Source organism: Ylistrum balloti, unplaced genomic scaffold, assembly GCF_031769215.1.
Source record: "Ylistrum balloti isolate Yb309-2 unplaced genomic scaffold, AGI_CSIRO_Ybal_v1 Utg369700, whole genome shotgun sequence".
In the NCBI taxonomy this organism is placed as follows: Eukaryota; Metazoa; Mollusca; class Bivalvia; order Pectinida; family Pectinidae; genus Ylistrum; species Ylistrum balloti.
The window spans coordinates 679,623-704,730 of record NW_026781931.1 but is presented as its reverse complement, the minus strand read 5'-3'; the positions used below and the strand labels follow the sequence as shown (position 1 = coordinate 704,730).

The 25,108-nt window shown below is 35.8% G+C and overlaps 1 protein-coding gene and 1 pseudogene across 1 annotated transcript; both read right to left on the bottom strand.

The window, feature by feature from the left end:
* Positions 1-594: 594 nt before the first annotated feature.
* Positions 595-7,480, bottom strand: LOC132565193 (uncharacterized; annotated as a pseudogene).
* Positions 7,481-8,145: 665 nt separating this feature from the next.
* LOC132565192 (uncharacterized) lies at positions 8,146-15,054 on the bottom strand. Its single transcript, XM_060229823.1, has 9 exons — positions 14,922-15,054; positions 12,497-13,240; positions 12,018-12,131; positions 11,534-11,680; positions 11,040-11,267; positions 10,558-10,670; positions 9,718-9,911; positions 9,517-9,620; positions 8,146-8,978 (listed from the first exon to the last, which is right to left on the bottom strand). Exons 2-9 carry the CDS (start codon positions 13,233-13,235, stop codon positions 8,146-8,148), a joined length of 2,472 nt encoding a protein of 823 aa, XP_060085806.1. The 5' UTR covers positions 13,236-13,240; positions 14,922-15,054.
* Between the last annotated feature and the right edge of the window lie 10,054 nt (positions 15,055-25,108).

Sequence of the window (25,108 nt, the reverse complement as noted above, 5' to 3'; positions counted from 1 at the left end):
AAATAGAAGAAACGATATAAAGATCTTTATGGATGTCGTAGACATAGGTGAATCGAGACCTATGAGATGAATATCATGTTCATGTCTTAAAAATCAAAAGAAACATCCTATTTCTGAACATGTATTTTATATATGTATTTACACAGGAAATTCTTAATTTACTGACAACTTTCGAAAACTGGTAAGATGGGAAAGAATAAAAATATAATTAATGACGATCCAAGCGAAGCGGATGAAATCCTAGTGAAAAAATACCCCTGCTATTTGGAGCAGATTCAATCCATCAATGCTTCATGAAATACGCGAAAAATGCATGTAGTAACGTTTTTTTTCAAAATCATATCTAGAAAGAAACGTCAGGAAAATGCGATACAGCCATCTACAAAAAGAAGAAAACTAGCTGAAAACTCATGACAAGTGCTGGTATACATATCAATATTTTATTTCATTGCTTCTGCATTGTTGCTCAAGAATCCGTAGTTCATTTTAATCACTGAAAAAAGTCTCAAAAACTTATACTAGACGAGTTGCCTCCCTTGTGGCTTCATGGTAATACTGCTGTCTGCTTTTGACGTCTCCCAGTGTAAGATGACATTATATTGCCGTCATGTAGGACCGATACAGACGGTCGCATGTCGGAGCCTCCCTATGCAATACTATGTAAAATTCGACAACTTGTTGTAGAAAAGAAGTGCTTTCATATAACTCTGCAATGCGAAGTAAGATTTACGATTTCATAATAGAGTTCAATTGTAAATGTGGCATTAGGTGCTGCACGAACAATTATTTTCACCGCTGCTTTAAATCTTGAAATGACTTTAACGTGTTGAACTTGATTTTGTCACATTTAACCTTCGATATAAAAAGCGTATGCCCAGTTGTCTGTGTAAAGGGCGGGATTCTTATCTAGTAAAATTCCTGTAAGTACTTGTGCGCCTCTTCGTGGTCGCCATTGCCAGGACAGGCCAATGCTACATTGTCGTATGATATTGCAAAATGTTTAACAATAGCTTTGGTTTTACACTTTAGATGTAAAAACGAGTCATTCATTGTCAATGAGGGATGCCATATTGGCATGTCAAAGCCAAGGTTCACTGAAAAAGAATTCATTTTGAAGTTTCATTACATATAACAGGTAAAGTCAGGTGAAGGTAATTATAAATTATCTTTAAATCATACAAGCTCGTTACTTACACCATCAATTTGGAGCTTTTACAAAAATAAATTTCTTTTCTGATTATTAAATCGAAAAACATACTCATGTTTCCTGACAGGGAAGATATGATGGCTAATCCCGATGTTGCATAATTTTGTGTCTATCAAATCTTACTTACCCAGAAAGGCATGGTAAACAGCAAGTGTTTGAATAGTTGATGTAGAAAGTTCTTGATAATACATATGTAGTTCTTCTTATTCTCTTTGTATTGCTTTTTTACAGGTACCTGTAAATGTATGTAGAATGAGGTCACACCACAGCAAACGTAAGTTGGAGCTATTTATATTCGATAATCACTTCCGGTTAACACTACAAATTTGACACCACAAGTTGGAGCTATTTAGATTTTGGTAGTTACTTCAGGTTAACATTGGCGTGGTAACACCACAAGTTTGACACCACAAGTTGGAGCTATTCAGATTTTGGTACTTACTTCAAGTTAACATTGGCGTGGTAACACCACAAATTTGACACCACAAGTTGGAGCTATTTAGATTTTGGTAGTTACTTCAGGACAATATTAACAACCGATGTGTCTTTATTTTGGGTTTTAAAAATCTCATATGAAGATTTTAAAGATACTTTATTTGGAGACCCTTTTCGTGTGTTTCAGTGAAACTCACTATATTGCTCCCTGTCATCATCCCTAACTGCTTACGTTCTAGCCGATCCCCTGATACACTAGAGACATGATTAGCTGACGACACCAGCACCATCGCCTTTTTGTGAGTGGTTCTTGGAGAATGCATTCAAGTTCAAAATGACGTAGTTTTCCTGTGCTAATGATGTATGTCCCTAAAATACCACAATAATCTCATTTAACTATTTGGGATTTTTTCTATTACTTTTTCCAAGTACAGATGCTGAGAATATACATTAACAGTCTCATTCATGTTGGTAATCGGTAGACGCTACCCGTGCTAGGTGTGTTCGTTAGGGTTTAGTGTAGTGTTGGTTACTAGTACAGTAAAAACAGAAACGTAATAACAACAGCTTAATATCAATCAATCAAATTGTTTTATACACATACAATAAATAAATAATAATCTGCATTTATCTTTATTTCATTACATCAGGGGGAGTAGTGTAACAGCACAGGGAAGACCTTCCCGTTTGTAATAATGCCGTCATATTGGATTCGGACCCATTCTTCGTCCACAAAGTGTTTTGTTGTTTCGGCCAAAACCCATCAGTTCCTGGTAAAACTACACTCCAGTCGCTGTAAGACCAACAGATGTTTGATATATGCTCTCAGTTTCATTTCAGTAATACAAGTGGTTCACACATACTTAACGGAAAAAACACTTTAAATCAAGTATTAGTGAGGAACTAAAATTACCGCTTTTGACGATATTTAGAAATACTCATCAAGTGCCTGTGAGCAATAGCGATGAGATATTGACACTGTCTCTAGCGAGCATTCATTGGTTATGTAATCATAGAAAGACGACCTTGACTAAAACAAATAAGGAAGTTATATACATTTCAAGATTTCTGAAAAGTTTACACTAGAAAAAAAGAAAAGGAAACACCAGAAAAAGTTCCCTAAATCTATATAATCGCAGAGACACTATTATACTGGCTGATTATTCACCACATAATCTGAAGTATTACACATCATGAGGTTAGAATTCGGCGGGAGTTTATAATGTAAAAGAGAATTCTACAATTTTTCGCTCGGAAGTAGCTGTGGTAAAAAGAAGGTTATTGATGAGTTTCGTAAATCTCTTATTTGGTAATGCAGATTTGTAATGAAAAGGGGTAAAGAAATAGACACTTAAGTATGTTTCTCATTCAAAATTTAAATCAGACGATAATATATATCATGTGAAACACACAAAACCGTATTCCGTATTGTTTCCATGTTACCGATTTCGTAAATAGAGAATACTTGAAATTAATAATTCATGACGAATTTCTTAAATTTCATATGGAATGGAAACGAATATAACTGGTCATAGTGTACAACGTGATGATACAGCACCAGGTCAAGGGTCAATTCATGAACATTTTTTAAAATTTCATATGGAATGGAAATGAATATAACTCGTCATAGTGTACCACGTGATGATACAGCACCAGGTCAAGGGTCAATCTTTTTGTTTCTTCATTCGAATTAAGTCCTGTAAAACTCAGATTATGGCTGATAATATCATTAAATACGTGAGTAAATAACATTCCTCGTGTAGTTTTTATTGCTGGTAAAATATTTTACTAATTATAGTGTTTCAGGTGACGGCACATTGGTGAGGACCACAAGCTTTTTACATCGACCTAATGACACGACCGTTTAATTACCTAGAATATCACCCATTTTAACATCAGTATTCTACTATCAGTTTAATCGCCATTTGGTGTCATTATCCCCGACAGGTCATCATTTGTTACCCTGTTGTGTACATCAAAAAAAAAGTACTGTGTACGATGAGCGACGGCTCTGTCTTGAAACGGCCCAAATGACATTTTTGTTTTGAATGATTTTACATAATGCAGTGTAAACTTGCGTAAGTATTATGCAAATAGCCTTCCTACTTCTTTAATAGTTTCATATATCTTCAATGTTTTTTTAATTTACCTGTGTAGATGACAAATAAAATACGAATAAATGACTCCATGATTTTCTACCTAAGTAAAAATCTATGTTACTATATCAATCTGGTGTGTAAAACATGGTATCCGTGCAAAATATATAATTGTAGTACTGCATCAATTCGGAATATCGATTTTGTAACAAAACTTACGCATCCTAGAAATACCACAGACTATGTGTGTAAGGTTCACCAGCCGGACAGTAGTACATTAGTCATCAACAGAAAACAGACACTGTTATAATAATCCAACGTATTTTTACATTTTACAATTTTTACATACCGGCTAACCTAAAACTGAATGTGGCTTTATCCTAGAGATATATATAGCACGCCATAACAAATTATTCTGTTACTGGTCTCATGTTGATATTTTGTTAATTTTGCAGCCAATATGACAAATGCAACGAGTACCTTTTTTTCTGGTCTCTAATAGACACACTGGCTGAGGACCTTAAGCGATAAAACTGCAGTAGGTCGGCCAGTTCAGCTGCTGAAAGGAGAGAATCCTTGTCTTCTAGTAAAGCTGTTGTCATCAGTGAGGCTAGAGAATTCCTCCGCACCGATTCACAATGACATCTAGATCAGGTTCAAAGCTTACAGACGGAGCACAGGTCCGGAACAATTCTGTGGAAGTTTCAACAGACAGGAGACAATGTCAAAGAAACTACACCGATCTTTAACCAAACATTTGTTGTCGATGTAATTATCGCTTTAATTTTTTTTTCTGAACTGAAAATACAAACTCCGCACAAGTTTTGGAGTTATGATCTATGTCCACCTTCAATTGTATCTTCCGCGGTGTCAAGCTTATATAACGTGTTCACAACAAACATTTTTCTGAATCAGCTCCGAGCTTTCGTCCAACCAGTTAGTCTCGAGGTGAATTTCAGGTAATGACGAAAAGCCTGATAAACATATGTTTCTGACGGAGGTGTGTCATAGGTCTCAAATCAATTCAGGTGAATATGAGATTTGCTAATTCTAGAACTTTCCGATATTTTCTCTTAACGGACCTCGATCTGTCCTCTCTCACTTGTCTCCATAACACACGTCATATTGAAATGTTAAGAATGCCAATTACTTATTTCGTGCTAAAATCCGTAGTTTAAACCACTGCAAATCTTGTCATATTAATTAGCATATGGTATGTCATGGGAAAGTTATTGAAAATTGCTTAACATGTCATCGAAATGACTATAATCCTCAATGTTCAGCTAGAGTTACTTCCCTTACATCATATTTCGGACCATTTACTTCAGGTTGATGATGTCCTTAGAATAGAAGTTCTAAAAACAACCAGTAGAAGATTAGAGTGTGACGTCTTGATGTCTACACGGTCACCTTCATCTTGTAACACAACCAGTAGAAGATTAGAGTGTGACATTTCGATGTCTACATGGTCACCTTCATCTTATAACATAACCAGTAGAAGATTAGAGTGTGACATTTCGATGACTACACGACCAAATGACCAGTGTGGAGCGCACAAGCACTGACGGCAAGGAACCGGTAAACTTTTTCGGCTGTACTATTATCCTGTGTGCTAGTTTAACGAGACGGTAAATAGGTTATAGACCATTAATATACAAGATGGTAACAATGTAGTGAAGTCAATTGGGCTACGCTTTGTTTAACACTTCGTGATAGATGTGCGAGAGTCTGTGGCCCCCTCGTCCCGGTTTAGTACTGCACCCAACTGCAGCGTATCCAGATTAGTGGCGCTCCTAACCAGCTGCCTGAGAAGGTGGTTTACTCTATTGACTATTTTGGAATTCACCCAGTCAGTTATATAATTTTTCTGTGTGGAATGTGTCTTGCTGAAGTTAATTAAGTAGAACCCCGGATATCCTGTCTGTTTCTCCGATATATGATGAGTCGCAGTTGTAGGAGGCGACTGAGGAAAACCCAAACTGATCAAAGAAATGTCAAAATCTACATGTGGGACGTGTATTAGCTCCATAATTTAGATAGTTTCTGGATAGCTGATAATTTAGAACAACATCAAGTACATGCGTGTATTTTGCACCCTGCGACTATTGGTATGAATTAAAACATGGCATGCAGGTCACGACAAATATCGGGGACTAATCGTCCATCATCAATGTCTATCATCTGCGATCTCTAATATTTTACAAAAGAAACACAACTGAATAGCATAATTTTGATACAAATTTTAGGGTTAGTTACAGTAGACCCAAACAATGGTCTTAACTTCATCCATTTTCAGCTTTTTCGTCCTTCTAAGACTCGTCAGTGATGCTTGGGTCTAAATTCTGAAGCCGAGGAGGTGACTGAGGTAAATCATTGATAAGTCAAAATCTAGACGAAGTGGTTAAATTTATCACTTAAAGACACGCATAGAGAAGTTTTCCATGTAACCCTGTCTACACCCTGTTGCGAACTTATTGAAAATTTAACTTGAAAGTGGGCTGAGCTTCTAAGCACACGTCACCAATGGTTTAAATGAGCGATATGATTAGATAAGAGAAAATGTGGGACAGTTCTGTACATAAAAATTCAGACGTCTGGCTTTTTTTTTTTTTTTTCGATATACGAGACAGTAAAATAAAAAACTGAAAAATGGGGGGGGGGGTTTAGTGAAGTTATTCCGACATTCATATTACTTGAAGCTTCAAACATTTTCAGATTGTTTTTATTCATCTACTGAAGATAAGATAGTTTATTTTGTCGTTTTAACACGCATTTTACTATCCAGCACATGAACTTTGGAAAACGAGATCCTTTGACATAGGAAAATCCTGATGTTTAATAAATTTCGTTATAAAAGGCTGTGAAAAAATTAATTACCAAACATCTAGTTAATTTCGATATACGAGACAGTAAAATAAAAAACTGAAAAATGTTTAATGAATTTCAGTATACGAGGCCGTGAAAAAAGAAACAAAACGTTTAGTGAAGTTCAGTATACGAGGCCGTGAAAAAAGAAACAAAATGTTTAGTGAAGTTCAGTATACGAGGCCGTGAAAAAAGAAACATCCCAAAAATTTTGATATACGAGACAATGAAACAAAAACTACCGTTGCAAATATACCACCATCTTTTATTATTGTGAGCATCATGTATAAAAGCAGTTTATGTATATACAAATTAATTGGAATATTAACAGACGTCATAAAACATGTTCAGACATTGATAAAACACAATAGAATCACAAAGTCACGGTATGAATAAAGGAACGATGTCATCAATATATACTTAAGGCAATTGTGTAATAGGACAGATACTCTGTGCCACTTTGCTTTGCATTTCTGAAGAAAAAAAGCATGGCATTAGAAATATTGAGCATCACTTTTGAATTACATTGTAAGTATGATAACCGACCTGAAAGATTCTTCCTTCCGGGGATTATCTTTCACATTCTTCTTCGTGAAACTCTTTGTCCTGTTAATCATGTCATTTGTGTACCACGCGTGTTAGTGTCCATTGTACCACACGTGTAAGCTTCATGTGTACCACGCGTGTTAGTGTCCCGTGCAGCAAGCGTGTTAGTGTCCCGTGTACCACGCGTGTTAGTGTCCCGTGCAGCAAGCGTGTAAGCTTCTTGTGTACCACACGTGTTAGTGTTCTGTTCACTACGCGTGTTTGTATCCAGTTTATCAAGCGTTTTAATGTTCTGTGTACCACGCGTGTTAACTTCATGTGTACCACTCATGTTAGTGTCCGTGTACCACGCGTGTTAGTGTCCGTGTACCACACGTGTTAGTGTCCCGTGCACCAAACATGTTAGTGTCCCGTGCACCACGCGTGTTAGCGTCCTGTGCACCAAGCGTGTTTGTGTCCAGTTTACCAAGCGTTTTAATGTTCAGTGTACCACGCGTGTTAGCGTCCTGTTCACCAAGCGTGTTTGTGTTCAGTGTACCAAGCGTTTTAATGTTCAATGTACCACGTGTTAGTGTGCCGTGCACCAAGCGTGTTAGTGTCCCGTGCACCACGCGTGTAAGCGTCCTGTTTACCACACGTGTGAGTGTCCTGTGCACCAAGCGTGTTTGTGTCCAGTTTACCAAGCGTTTTAATGTTCAGTGTACCACGCGTGTTAGTGTCCTGTGTACCACGCGTGTTAGCTTCCTATATACCACGCGTGTTATGTCCTGTGTACAACGCGAGTTAGTGTCCCGTGTACAACGCGTGTTAGCTTCCTATATACCACGCGTGATATGTCCTGTGTACCACGCGTGTTATGTCCTGTGTACCACACGTGTTAGTGTACCGTGCATCACGCGTCCTGTGTACCACGCGTGTTAACTTCCTGCGTACCGCGCGTGTTAGTGTACAGTGTACCACATGTGTAAGTGTCCAGTGTACCACGCGTGGTATAATCTATGCGCGTGGTTCTTGTTCAGATCCAGGTATAAGATGAGTGTAAAGATTTGGAAGCGTACTCATTTCAGAATCTACCCATGCAATCTTGATAGAGTTTCCTAAGGCAATAAACTCTACACGCATGCGCTGTAATTCTTTTATTGCAACTTCAAATGCAGAACGGACCTCTTCGTAATTACCGATATTAGCAAGCACGCCCATAGCTCGAACGTAGCAATCGAAAACGAAAGAATTGGTAGGGGCGTCCGACTTCAACGCTTCTTGAAGACTGAACACCTTATTCAGCCAGTGCAAAGCCCGTTTGCTGTCTTTCATACCAATGTATGCCTTCGCCAGATCATTATACGTCTCCCCTGACCAGAAGTTGTTAGGGCCACTATGCTTGCGAATAGATAACGACTTTTTGAAACGTTTAATGCTTTCAGCGAAGCAACCTTGGCGGAGAAGAATCTGGCCTTCCGTTGCATAAACTAACGCTATGATGTCCTGGTAGATATTTGGAGTCTTGTTTAAAATATCATCTGCATCTTGTAGCATAAGCATGCCTTCATCATGTTTTCCTGTTTCGGAAAGAGCACTTGCAACATTGATGATTGATATCGCGGTAGATTTTGGAGGGGCTTTATATTTTTTTTTAATTTCCATAGACTTTTGGAAATAGTGGAGTGTTTCTTCCTTTCGTTCCATCTTGCGATAAGTGAGCCCAATGTTGTTGTAGCAGGAACCGACAGAAGGATGATTCTCTCCATCTGGGTCGTCTGGAGTTTTGTAAAGTTCCTTTCTCCGACGAAGAGCTTCTTCATGAAACCGGAGAGCGACACCCATGTTCTCTATGAAGGATAAAATAGCACATTTTTCGTAAGTGTGATTTACAATATTAGGGGACGACAACAACATCAACCATTTAATATATAAACTCCTCTACGGCATTCAATATCTTCGAAGCTAAAAAATCAATGTTTCGGGCCAGCAATGGGTATATGAACACAATACATCCGATGAACATGAATATATTCAGTATATCGTTAACGGTAATAAAATTATTCAGAGGTTTGTTACCTATACAGATTCTCATCTGAAAGTGTTCTAATATTCCTACAATTTGATGTGAATTTTGAACGGCACAGTGTAAGACATGGAAAGTTTTCACAGTCATCCCATTTCTGTTGTAGATTTGGAACAGGGCCGTAGTAAACATGCACTATCTTTTCAGTTAATATTCCGATGTACAATTTTATAACTTATATTTGTCGTATTTAAACATTTCAAAGAAATAAAACAAAAAGTACTATTCCGGAGAAAAACGACATCTAGTATAATATCATACATATAAGTTAGCGTTCTACATACATGATAAAGATTGCTTACCGCACATGTTGTGAGTGGTGCCCAGTGACATCAATGTAGAGAGGATTAACTCCTCCTTGTACATCTTCAACTCGTTCTCCAGCTCAAATGCCTTTTCCAGATAACTTGAACAGTACAAATATAACACATTAAACATAATGTCACCTAAAAATTTGTTCTGATAAGACCATTTAAGTATAATAAAAAGTAAAATATGCTTACACAATCGATTGCTTTGTCCGGCCTTGGATAAACAAATTCCATCCCAGTCTTTGATACCCATGTGCCAGATGGTTCCGAATATCCATCTTTAGGCCGTGGTAGCAGCCCGAGGATGAAAATGTTGGGTCCTCTTTGAAGTTCTCCAGGTACTGTATTGCAAGGCGATATTTCTTCTCCCCTTCCGTCATACTGCCCTATAACATTATATATATAACGCTTTCTATCTTTCAATTAAAGAACATACCCAAATTATCTTTACGTCTGCTATATAATATTATAAAGGTATGTATGCACTTATATGTAAAGGAATTCCTTTCAATAAGCATCGGATTGCCTTTTCATTGATTACAAGATAAAGCTCATTTCAGTACATTTGAGGTTGGTTGCGTATATTGGAAAGACAGTCTGGTATCACAAGAATTTACAATATTGTGTGACATTTCGATGTCTACATTATCACCTTCACCAAACACGTGACAAGTGCACTGACATATACAGTTGACGAGATGATAATAAAATAACGAGACTTTTCGGCTGTAGAGTGATTTATGTACACTAAGGTGGAAAGTAGTGTGACGAGATGTTAATAAGCTTTTAGTGGAAATATGTTGAATTAGTAAGCTTCCATATATAAGAAGATAACAAAACCTGAAGCTATATAAATACGAAGTAAAGGTAAACACTTCTCTCAATAACAGAATGGCGAACAGGAATATTACTTAAACAAAAAATACTTATACGGATTGTGGAAATATCATAGTTGTTTCAGATTATACTGAAAAGTTTTATAAACGGGGTGATAATCCATGACGTGTACCTAGATGTGGACCACAGACTGACCTTGACATTGGTCAACGCTCCACCATAACATAAATGAATACAAGCCTCGTCCAGCTTTCTGTTCAGTTTCGAGGAGAGAACAGTTAATTCTTCGTAGAACTGGAACCCATCAGCTATTGATACAGGACATACATACTTTAGTTTTACAACCAAAGCAAGATAATACGTTCTAATTATATACCCTTTAATTTTCACAATCAGTGTTCATATTTTGTCCTAGTTTTATTAAATTTGAGTTTGGATTATAATCATGTCTATATGTTGGTATTTTCTTGTTTTTTAACGTTATTACAAAGGTTTCGGTTTTCATAAAGCTGGGGTCGTTACCATGAAAACGTAGCAACATACTGTATGTTATATTAGGGCATTTACTCTAAAAACATTGTACCGGCAATATAGCTAGTTTGATCGTAAACTGTTCCTCCTGGAGATTCGTATTTATTTTGTTGTCGCAATGAGTGAATATAGATCAAATTCTTTACCACCCATGAACTGCTGAATGACATTAGAAGCACGAATGGCCACCTCCATGTACAAGCAGTACATGTCTTCGTTAGAGAAGACCAACTCCACATTCGTAAGCAGTTTCCTGAAGTTTTGTTGCTCGTGATTGTACTGACAAAGAGCTTCTGCATAATCAGCTGTATTCAGCATACTTCCGATTTTTGTGATTAATCGCGAAAAAAGAGAGCAGAACCTCTGTTTAACCTCTAAAATAGAAAAAACAGAGAAATAATGAAATGGTACAAAATCAATAGCAACCTGGTCACAATTGAAACATTAAAAAGATACAAATAACCATTAAATATACGGCTATCATACAAAACATGCCATATATTTCGTAATTAAATGTTCTCCGGTTCTTTCCATTTAAGAGTAATATACAAAAATGTCCCAAATATAGATATGCGATGTTTCATCAATATTTCCCTACTAGTTAAAACAACTTAGAACCACAACATGATGTTATTAATACCTGGACTCTCCTTGACTGTCTCAAACAGGTCGTCAATGCAGTTTCTGAGAATCCCTTGTATGTCGTATCGTTGTGTGATGTCGTCCTGTTTCAGAAAATGGCGTCGCATTAAAGGTGTGATGGTGGTATCCATCGCTTCTACGTCATCTAGGCAAAGGTTAAAAAGGAAAAGCGTTTTTTTAAGATTCCCTATTTCGCAAATGATAAGGGTAGTTATGTGTTAAGTTTGAAAGAATGAATAATTTGTCAACTAATGGCTCTTTGTCTTAATCATAAGAGTAGTTATTTGCCTAACGATCTTCTTCGACATATCAGAAAAATAACACTACGAAAAAAAAATCGGTCATGTTGAAAGGAAACAAAACTTATAGTAGGCAAAACTGACTGACAGCATATCCACTTGAAAATGTGTCAGGATGGTCTTCAGCGATTGTTATTCATTGTCAACAACATTTGTAATGTCGTTTGTCAACAATACACCTACCGACCATCTCTCTCACGTGACTTAGAGTGAATGTTCCAGGCATGTATCCTATCGTGGCCAGTTTGTTCTGCATAGACTCTGGTAGACGTTTCAGGAATGTGCCGTAAATAGCATCTGAAGCAAAGAACATAGAGTGTCAATACAGGATTGTTTTAGACTTTTATTGTGTTTTTTACGATCGAAATGACAATTTTAACAACTCATTATGAAGTGAAAATAAATATAGAGATATTTCAAGAGAAAAGGCTGAAACGTGATACTTCAATTAGTTCATTAGAAAGTCATAATAACGTCAATGTATGGACGGATTTTACATAAATTACCAGATGCTTGACGACGTTGACAAATAGATGTAAACAAACACAGTCTGAAACCATTTGACAGCCAGGTCTAAGATACATTTCGTAAATAATTACAGTGAGTTGCTAACAATATTCTCTAATTACTGTCCACAGAGGTTCTGTGAACTCTATACTTACCTAATCTTTCCTCTTGTGCATACATGAACTGACTGAGTGCCTCAAGGCGACAGCTTTGCAAGGCCAGAGACATTTCTGCCACTGTCAGTGACGAAGCGTCCCTATCGTTATCAGTCAACTCTGAAGCAACCATAGCAATGACGAGAGGCAACCCTTCGCACAATTTGACAATGGTCTCCAGGTGTGACCCGAAGTCCACGGATGGGGCATATCGTCGCATCAATGCCTCTGAATCTGCTGGTGAGAGGGGAGGTATCAGTAACTCCATACACTGCTCCTCGATGCCTTCAAAAATCACTTCTGTTGTTGATGTGATAATGATTTTAATGTTCCTGCAGTTGCCAAGCAAGTATGAACAGAACATTTTGAACTCGTTTGTGCTTTTTCCCTCTAACACATTCTCAGCACCATCAAAGACAAGTATGACATCAATGTACTCTCTTCTTGTCACAGCGTTGCATATTGCTTCCGTCCAGGTAGTGTCATCTTGGGGAGCTGACAGATCTAGAGCCGCAAACAAGGACAGACAAATTCCTCTCATGCCAGCAACATTCCTCACCTTTATCAATACAGCCTGTACCCATGCTTCTTTGCTGTCCTCTTTAAATTTCAGGAATTCTTCCACGAATCTCGACTTCCCCACAGACCGAATGCCATGAATTTGGAATAACCTGTAAGCGTTCCAATTTCTTGACAACGCTGCCCACTCTCTGTATCTTCCTATCAGACGTTCAGCCATCGAACCTACAAAGGCAGCATCATGTCTACATAAGTCACCTTAATCGTTTTAGTTCTAAACAGCTGGTAGTAAACTTTGTATAACTCGGAGGTATTTACTTAGAGGCAGTCATTAGCTTCCATCTAAATAAACTTTTTGATACCCAAGAATATTTCATCTTGGTAAACCTCTGACGAACTGAAATTAGATATTTCTGACGAGTGTCATTAACTTCAAATAAGATCTGAATAAATTCACGATCATTTCGCCCACTTGATGAATTTTATGGCGACAAAAACAATGAAGAGTCATTCCGGCTCTTTGTCTCGGTAATTGTGAAGTCATCATAATCACATTCCCCTTAATTTGTGTGGTATGATTTCATCACCATTAGTGCAGGATCAGCAGATCATATTCCATGAGGGAACATCTATATTCAATGAGTAATACAAGTTTTTGATGAAATGTTTCTCCCTGTTTGTATAAATTACCTTTGTATGATGTTTCTATTTATAGAACATTTAAGTAAATGCATCATTAAGTTATGATACGTACAGGAAGATTAATATCAAACTACCTTTGTTATCTACCACGTTATAAATCCATCAGGGTGTTACCAGAAGGACTATTTCAGCTTAGTTTGAACACTCCAACTCCTGTGTGGTCTAAAGATCATGTTACTTTAAATAAATAGGCCATAAGTTTTATTTACATTGATAAACTCTAACGTAAGCCATTAATAAGTTACTCAATTAACAACATTACTGATTATAGATGATAATACAGATATCTGTAATCGTGATCTATATTCAAAACAGTGATACCATTAATGCTACCCTAAACTACAACCACTTTTCTCTTTATATCACTAAACATCGACACTAACACCTGATATAACACACAACTGAATACATTTTAATATCTGTTATTACGTAGGTGTCTCTGTTTATGTTTAATGTAACACGTGTTATTCTACTACGTTAACTTCCACTTTCATTTGTGTAATTATATTGAAAATTAAAAGTTTAGTTAGAAATGATATGATCGTGAATTACGAACAATAAGTACTGATAAATTTAAAGGTTTTAAAAGAAAATCAGTTCAAGTGAAAAAGTGACAACAAATTCACTGTAAATTACACGTGTATTAGGGACTGCGACAAAGGATTGCGCAAATCTTGGAAATACCGGAATAAACGTGTATACAAAAATCTCTATTGTGTTTCGATTTCACGTATGGTCTGTTGTAAAAAGCTATGGTGCACTATTGGCAAGGTTCTATATATAACCTATGTAAATTTCTGTTCCGCTAATTTCCAACCACATCATTACTATTTTTAAAACTTTGTTATTAAATACATTTAAAACCTGGAGCCGCTGTTTCATGATGATCAATTGTCAGAGTAGATAAAAATCATTATTTCATTGACTACATTTTAAGACATCTCCAAACCAGTCTTGTTTCCTTTCAAACTTATATGTGCATGACCGTCATGTATAATGTCGGGAAAAACTATTTCATATGCTTCAAACCTTGTTTAGAGTTATCTAAATTCTAGGTAATAAAGTATATGCACGTGTGCTAAATATGGTATGGGTAAAATTGTGAGCATTCTACGGTAACATTTATAACATTTATATAATTTCATTTATATATTTTTATGAGCTTCTTCGTTCAAAATTATGATTAAATAAAAGTATTACCTACCTGTACTATATAGCTGTCGGTTCTGTAAGTGGTGATAATTCCTCTGTAACCAAGAAAAAGAATTTTCAAAACGAAAACGGAATTCCCAGTATTTTTATCTTTTAAATATATTGACTGCAGGGATTGCATGTTGTGTTCACGTGGTGTGGCTGGGTCGGACAATTGTATACGGAGCACATCTGATCTGGATAAGATAAGCATACCATTAAAAACGTAATTTGTCGGTCAGACAACAAAACATTAATAAATTAAGAAATACATTGTAATTGTTTATAAAAATGTTCTTTTCAAAGAAATGTAAATATTTTGAAATACTTTTGGCATATATCTTTACATACTGTATAAATCACCATTCTGCCCACTTTCACGACAAGTTATAACCTGTTATACCTGTATAAGTCCTATCAATAAACGATAATAAAACGATGTGTACTTAACTCTATCTTCTTTATCTATATAACAAATCTACAACAGAAACAAATTATCTACCAGAGAAAAACGGGGGAAATTAGGAGAGGATACTGTACGTTTATATGCACGAGCGCACGACTCTCAACAGCATATAAGGTATATATTAATTAGTGACCATCCAATACCGATTAGAATCACATATACTTCATAAAAGGAAGAGATCTACCTTCGTTGTCTCTCCTCTGGTCACGTAATGTAAATAAAACTAAACATCAAACACATCATCGAATGAGTGAGTAAGGAGTCAGTTTATATGTGTCTAACTCTATTATTTCTTTTTAAACTACAGTGTTTCTAAACGGCATTATATTTGTTTTCGTGTGTTAAGCACATGTTATATAATGTACACTTCAATCTAAAGTCAGGGAAATCTTGCTGAAATCGTTTTGTTTAAAAAACATAAACACCTGTCTACTTTATAGTAGTTGTCTACTGCAACACAAAGGCGTTAACACGTTGTTTACTATTTCAACAAACGATTCATCAAACAATATTGTTTTGTTTACAGAATTTCACTGCATTCCCACGAAGAAGTCTAAAATCGTTTTGTTAGAAATAATCATACAATTTCTCTGTCAACGTTATAGTTGTTACAAACCAGAACTTTAATTATCTTCTTTTAACACAGTGATGAATGAGCATAGTTCATTTCGTTCAAGATGAAACTTTGTGACTCCGAAATAATCATCTTCCAAAACGGCTCCAATTATCAGTCATGATTCATCTCATCGTAGCGCTCACGGGTCAGATGCAGGTATATTTCTCATTCAAAACGTACCAGATGGTGGGCCCTTTATCGCGATGAAATTGGTTGATAAAATAATTGCATTTAAATAAAAAAAAAACACAGAAAAGGTAATGAAATATAAATCCTATCTCAAAACCAGTGGGACCAGGGCAAAACATGAACAAAAGAAAGATTTGCACTGAGATCATTGAGAAGATACAAGGAGAATAAGACCAAATGTTCCGGAAGGGAAAACACCTTTTGCTCTATTGACGACACTTTAAAATGTTTGCAGTTTTTCATCTTTGTCAGATGACTTGTTAATGATTTTATTTATTGGCGACTGTTGTTTACCGTCTTCTGTTTAGGGTACGTGACATTTGCTTGGATTGAACAAGATAAACATGGCTAATGTCGTCAATGAAACAGAAGACGCTTACTCTTCCGGGCTGTTACAACATTGGTAGCATTTCATAAAACATGAAAAAGAGAAGAAATGAAACATACTATATAATATCATACCAATGGGGAACAAAGTGTACCTTACGCTAACATTTTGTATGGACTTTTTCGAATACATGCTGCATTTCATGGTGTCCCTGCGCATTATATTATCGCTGCGGAAGATCTCCGCCTTCATTAGGACAAACAAATGTCTTTGAGTAACAAGGAATTTATTTGCAAAATCGTCAAAATTTGATCATGACGAAAACGGACACCTTATTACTTAGTTATATGGTAAGAGTGTTATTTGTAGTTCACGATTATTAACTTTCACTTTCTTTATGGCAGTATCGTTACGTCTTGTACGATTCCATATCGGATGATTTCTTTATCATTATTGAACGTGTTCATTGGTCTATATAGGGTAAACTTGCTTTTGATGAGACGTAACTAACTAACAAATCCATTAAGAAGACATAGAATTATGTCGTTACAATTCATGAAATGAAAATAAAATCGTCATAGGTTGTACAGTAAGAGCTTGTAGATGAAGATGACGGAATTTCCAGAGCCTGATATGTCGTTATATAACTAGAAAAATGTTTTGTTTTTGATGTGGGAACCATCTTGTTACGTTAGGTTTACGTTAGAGAGTGTTGTCGGCTCTCATTCACACCTTACGTTAGGTTGACGTTAGAGAGTGTTGTCTTCCTTTACACCTGTTAGTTGGTATGTACCATACAAGTATTATGAGACTGTTCAGTATTAACTGTAGTGAGTAACGCGTCCTTCAGATCTACTCGGTGGAATAAAAAAAATATCATTGTCTCAGCATTTTCAGTTTGGGAACATTGCATGTAATGTAAACCATGATGCGACACACCCACTTGTAGTTCATTGTCTCCGACATCATATAACAATGTATATAGGTAATCACACACCATATGTCTACATACTTACACATATACAGATCATAGCACTTTCTAACCTGTGTTGTACTTTACCCTATCTCTCGTCGACCTTCGTGTCCTGTAAAAATATGGTTACTACTTAGCTATATACACATACATATAAAAACCCACAGGCGTCACGTGACGAGAATCTGACTACATAGAGTAATTCTATCATCTGACACTCAACACTCCAGTGATATCCTTGTGGACACTTTCAACGGAATGTTATAAGTGTACCAAGATGTTGTGTAAACAAATTATGTCACGTGACCTTGGTTTAAATATTTCGTGCTTACTTCGTCTGCCACAATCATCTCTTTGATCATAACGAATATCATTGCCTTCTCTTTGTTCTCCCTACGACATCCTAAATCTTGTTCAGAAGCATCCGTTTCATTTCCAGAGTGATATCAAGTTTACCAAATATTAAAGGATAACAAACCAAGTGTTTATGTTAAGTTTTCTGTGTATTCTCGCGATTGGTATGATATCGACTTGTTAAAGAAGAATTGTTTATAAATGTAATCTACTGACTTTAAGGTTGAAGCATCGAATGTTAACATAACAATCTAGTCCCTGACGATGAGATTCAAAAGCTATCATAATTAAAATCCTTAAATTGACACTAACACGGTCCTGCCACTGAATGTGAGACGTGGTCTGTATTATAACATTAAAGAAGGTTCCCGGATTTCGGGGACTTCATGTCATGGCTGGTAAAAGAGTCGGACAAATTACTAGGTATTAGTATTAAGAAATTAAATATGTTAATAAATAGTGTTAGTTCGCGGATAAATGTAAACCGTTTTTATGTGCTGGTTATAATGGGGGGGGGGGGGGGGTCGGTCTTTAAAACCTTATCAATGGTAGAAGATATTTGAAAGCTGTTCGTCATCGTCCCCAGTGTTACTTGCATGGGCCTACGTTGGATGACTCATATTTGTTTATGTTGTACAAGAAACAAAATACCCACTGTCAAATGTATCTGTATTGTATCTAAAGATACCTCCTGTCAAATGTAGCTGTATTGTATCTAAAGATACCTCCTGTCTAATGTAGCAGTACTGTATCTAAAGATACCTCCTGTCAATGTAGCAGTATTGTATCTAAATATACCTCCTGTCTAATGTAGTAGTATTGTATCTAAAGATACCTCCTGTCAAATGTATCTGTATTGTATCTAAAGATAACTCCTGTCAAATGTAGCTGTATTGTCTCTAAAGATACCTCCTGTCTAATGTAGCAGTATTGTATCTAAATATACCTCCTGTCTAATGTAGCAGTATTGTATCTAAAGATACCTCCTGTCTAATGTAGCTGTATTGTATCTAAATATACCTCCTGTCTAATGTAGCAGTATTGTATCTTAATATACCTCCTGTCAAATGTAGCAGTATTGTATCTAAAGATACCTCCGGTCAAATGTAGCAGTATTCTATCTAAAGATACCTCCTGTCTAATGTAGCAGTATTGTATCTAAAGATACCTCCTGTCAATGTAGCAGTATTGTATCTAAATATACCTCCTGTCTAATGTAGTAGTATTGTATCTAAAGATACCTCCGGTCAAATGTAGCAGTATTGTATCTTAATATACCTCCTGTCAAATATAGCTGTATTGTATCTAAAGATACCTCCTGTCAAATGTAGCAGTATTGTATCTTAATATACCTCCTGTCAAATGTAGCAGTATTGTATCTAAAGATACCTCCTGTCAAATGTAGCAGTAACTCAGAGACATGCCACAACGAATGTCATAAGCTGCAAAGAAAATAACGTAGATCGTGTTTTAAAGTTATAAGTGTGCATAAAGAATTAGACCTTATTCGTCCACATTCTTTCAATAAAGCCACCGAAACCTGTATTCTTTACACATATCACCAAACAAACCAGTTATGTTAAATTTCAAAAGAATCCAAGTATTTATTTATTCATTATTTTCTTTCTTCCTTATTTTTTTTCAATTTGATAAAATTGTTGATGTCATCATTACCGGCTGTTTGTATCCCTACTTCTCTTTCCTATCCATCATGTTGTACTTGATGTATATAATAACAAGGAGTTATCTCCCTTCCATCGTTGTTTCTCTCGGAGCGTATTCCCAGAAGTCCAGTATAATAAATGGATTTTCCACTAAATTGATTTTCGTCGTCATGTGTATAGTTCTATAGGCTGTAGATCACAACCTGTATATATAACTGATTTATATCGAACATTTACTGAGTCAGTGGTTCTAGATTTACATCTAGATTTATATATGAATCCATTAGATTTCCATTAGAAAGAGGACTGTGTCTTATTGAAAAATAATAATACAATGTTTGGTGCGCTGCTACAACAAGAAAACAGAGAGAAAAGAATGAATGAAACCAAATGAAGAAAAAGAGTATTCCCCACAAAATAGGAATTTATGAAATATCAAAACAACACAAAAAAATACGAAATAATGCAAAAATGAACAGATTCAATTTGAGAACAGAAAGATAAAATGATCGTCGCATAAAAGGAACTGAAAAAATATCAAAACAGGAAGAAACATCACAAAAAATAAAAACAAAACAAAAACAAAAAATCACACAGAAACAGAGGAGCTGATATGATATCACGTCAGTAAAATATGAATCTCGTCCAAAAACAGAGGGTGCTTCTGAAACCAACGATAGGTGTCCCTCTTGTGTCTTTCATCACCACATGTGGTACCCACCATGGTATCTGGTGTCGATACATATGGTATATGTGCACATAGCCCGTGAAGGTACTACTTTGTACAGGTAAAGCCCGCGCTTTCGTCACTAGTTTATATCTATATATGGTAAAAATTGTACGGTTTGACATTAGCACCGTGTTCCTCTACTATAACGTTACACAGCCTAACAGATGTTGGAAGAATCTACCCTCTACAAACAACTAGATACGGGAAGTGTAGACAAAAACTTTCACATAAGAAAGAAAATATATGATACATAATCAATATATGGCCCGAAGAAAATACTTTATCATTAGCCAACACCGGGACAACTGCTGCGGTCATACACGACAGTCTAAAAACAAACCAGTTCCGTGAGGATCGACGTCAGTAGTAGTTGATAATCTCACCCTACACTTTTTGTAGATAAATTTACCAAATTGTATTACATTAAACATTAATTTAGCCACTAGATAACAACTTACGAAAAGTGTGGCTACGTTAATGGATTCGTAGAGCGCTACTTATGAATATTTGAAGTACTGTTCTCCACCAATGAGATCCAAGTGACTGTATAATATATTGCGGTATACAATCGGATATGTATACATATCAGTGTACAGTGTACGTGTGGCCTGATTCTGGTATGATGGATTGTGTGGTTTTATACAGGTATCTACCACGGTATGTGAATGTTAATACTGTTTCTCTTACAGGCCGGACTTCTTCGGATTTTTGAGTATGCACGGATGATTATCTTGGAACATTAAGTGTCCGAATATATTTGAATATTTTATATTTCTTTTGGACAAGGATTTCGCCTCGGGAAAGCAGATTTGACGTCAGAAATTCATATGGTGTACGATAGTAACAGTGTATTTACTGTTATTGTATAATTACCACATTCGGGAGGTATCTGATGGACACAGTATCTATATAACAATTTATTACTAAATAACTGATAATTACACATCTAGATCTTAACCCTTTACGAATTAATTTCAATGCTGATAATGGTCATTCCGCAGTGTTTACACTGTAGTTAAAATCAAATTTAATTGACTTGCTGGGAGTTATGTTAATAATCTGTTCATGTTGGGATGGTCTTAAACGAGCATAAACTGATCTTGGTTTTCCTATTTCTGGTTCGCGATACAAAAAATGATCACGAAAAGACAATTACTTCTGCTTGCGTGAGATATATTAACGGTGTTCGTGTCTAAACATCTAGGATAGAACTAATGATGTAAGGTCCGATAAGAAAGGTAATCATTTTTAGCAATGTAATACAATGTGATATCAATTCCACAGTAATTTACTAGCAGTTATAAGACTGTTTTAAAGCTTTCGCATATGTAACATATCTATAGAGGTGTGATTCACAATCCGATTTAAGGTACATCTAACACTAACATACCTATTATAAAATAAAACAATGAAAACATTTATAAAAGTAAACGAAAAAGATTTCATTTCCACGCCTTTTTAAAACATATTTAGTTTAGACTGTTATAGATAAATCATTTTGCATTTATTGGACAAAAACAACGAAAACGTGTTCATTATGTCAGTACATATTCTGATTTATAATTGACTATATATGTGATTCATTTAAAACTACGTGATATTAACCGAAATCTAGATATTTTAATAAACAGAACTTGCCGCCTGATAAAGTAGTATTACAGCAAGATGTAATAGCGCCAAATTCTATCTTGTATTAAAAAAAGCCGTTCAAACAACTGAATATTTCAGTAGGTCAGGATAAATGTGTCGTTATGTAATTATTGTTTGTCTCATAAAATATAACATGGATGTCAAGTTCATAGTTGATTCAAGAGAAGAATTCATACAAATAATGTCGCCTTATATTTGGGCTACAAAACTCCTTTGAATGTATGATCATACAAAATAATACCGGATCATATTTCACTCTATCATGTTTTTCTATTAAGGACAGAAGACAGTGGTCAAAAGTCTTATGTTGTATTAATAGGACTAAGTCAAATTTTTGAAAACCTAATTTTGCATGTTTATTCAGTGAATTTTGCTTACTTCACTTTAGCGGCATCTTCTGTTACTATAGATTGATAATCAGTACATTAGTAATAAGACTGGACAGTGAAGGTCACTTATGTTACACACCTGTACAGGTGAGACAGCTGAATACTGTATTAACCACTGCTTGTTTATACCATGCCAGTGACGAAAAAAACTTAACCGACAGATGCTAGTCATTGATTACAGAATTCGCAACCAGATTGAGGATCTACGAAAAATATACCATATAATGTTGAAATGAAATATTAGCGTTTTCCAGGCCAGTGTACCGTGGGGTCCAGATAAATAGAGATGTCAGTAGTTTGTGACATAATTATAATAAGTTCTCATCATAAATTTCACTTTGTACACCGTATTATTGTTTACAGGATATCATAAAGATACTGCTTACTATATCAAAACATATCAATTCGTTAATTGTCAATTGTCAGCAGACACAAATATATGATATTGTCAATAGACACAAACACATATTGTCAATAGACACAAACACATTATATTGCCAGCAGACACAAACTTATTATATTGTCAATAGACACAAACACATTATATTGCCAGCAGACACAAACTTATTATATTGTCAATAGACACAAACACATATTGTCAATAGACACAAACACATTATATTGCCAGCAGACACAAACTTATTATATTGTCAATAGACACAAACACATTATATTGCCAGCAGACACAAACTTATTATATTGTCAATAGACACAAACACATATTGTCAATAGACACAAACACATTATATTGCCAGCAGACACAAACTTATTATATTGTCAATAGACACAAACACATTATATTGCCAGCAGACACAAACTTATTATATTGTCAATAGACACAAACACATTATATTGTCAATAGACACAAACACATTATATTGTCAATAGACATAAACGCATTATAACGGATACCGTATAGGTCGTTAATTTTGAACGGTCAGATTAGCGCGGATTCATTTAACAACGTATTTTCTCAAAGAAGAACAGAAATTGATTATAACTTACTCAATAAAAATTAATTATGATTGTTTTAGTATAAGGAAACTGGACGTCTTAGAGGGTAACCGTGTTTACATCCAGTATATATACGCTATATTCATCAGATGATATGATAAAATAATGACAGAAAATGAAAAAAAAACGGTAATACTGTTCAATCTGGCTTTAAAGCCGGTAAAAGGAGGGATGAAAAAACATGTCATGCTTCACATGTATAATTCGTACAACAGAAACACAACCGTTAGTTGATGTGTGTTTAATGTTTGTCTTTTATCCCTTTACAATCGATCAAACTATCTAGAGAAAAATTTTATTTTCAATATCATACCTCAATCAACTTCTAAACTAAACTGGCGCCGTAAACGAATGATCTTAAATCACATCTGATGGTGAGAAGTTAATATGTGACCGCTACAGTTTGACCTTACTTACATGATACAAGAGAGCAAGGATAACCCGGAAGTGAGTCTAGCTAATGAGGAGGAGACAGATGATGTACTTGTTAGCATGTTTGCCACGTGATCTACACTCGTTTCTCTCTTAAACTCTGATTTCGTTTTACCTGTTTGTTAACTTACCGATGCCTTTGTTAAGGTATAAGTACAACTAGTTGAACATCGTAGTACAATTCTCAGAACCCTTATGGCGGAAAATGATAACTGATAAATGTCAACGTAAATATAACTGACCTAGATATACACCATAAAGATGTCCCAGGCCTATATACCTCTGATGGTATGTAAACAACTCCTCCTACATCTGTTTGTAGATACTACGACGTAACATACCTCGGATATCCCAGGGATGGTCACGTTCCGTCCTCAAGGTGTCCTGACTTAACTTAAACCCTTTCAGCATGGACGAACCCTATACATATACTTCGTCCTACTTTTTTATTGTGGATTGTTGACAGTCTGCAAAGGAGATCGATGACGTCGTTATCAAAATCACACATTACCTTAATCTTCCTGCTAGTTCGTTTCCAGACACATTATTGGGTTGTAGCTGTAGGCATTGTAATACATTCGGGCCTCAATATCATCAGTTTACAAGTGGAACTGTTGTAATGAAGAAGATATAACGTATAAAATATCAGTCACTTCCCTTAAATATAACCATCAGTCACTCCCCTTAAATATAACCATCAGTCACTACCCTTAAATATAACCGTCAGTCACTACCCTTAAATATAACCATCAGTCACTCCCCTTAAATACAACCATCAGTCACTCCCCTTAAATACAACCATCAGTCACTACCCTTAAATATAACCGTCAGTCACTACCCTTAAATATAACCATCAGTCACTCCCCTTAAATATAACCATCAGTCACTCCCCTTAAATACAACCATCAGTTACTCCCCTTAAATATAACCATCAGTTACTCCCCTTAAATATAACCATCAGTTACTCCCCTTAAATATAACCATCAGTTACTCCCCTTAAATATAACCATCAGTTACTCCCCTTAAATACAACCATCAGTCACTCACCTTAAATATAACTAGCAGTCACTCCCCTTAAATATAACCATCAGTCACTACCCTTAAACATAACCATCAGTCACTACCCTTAAATATAACCGTCAGTCACTACCCTTAAATACAACCGTCAGTCACTCCCCTTAAATATAACTAGCAGTCACTCCCCTTAAATATAACCATCAGTCACTCACCTTAAATGTAACCATCAGTCACTCCCCTTGAATATAAGCATCAGTCACTCCCCTTAATACAACCATCAGTCACTTCTCTTAAATACAACCATCAGTCATTCTCCTTAAATATAACCATCAGTCACTACCCTTAAATACAGCCGTCAGTCACTACCCTTAAATATAA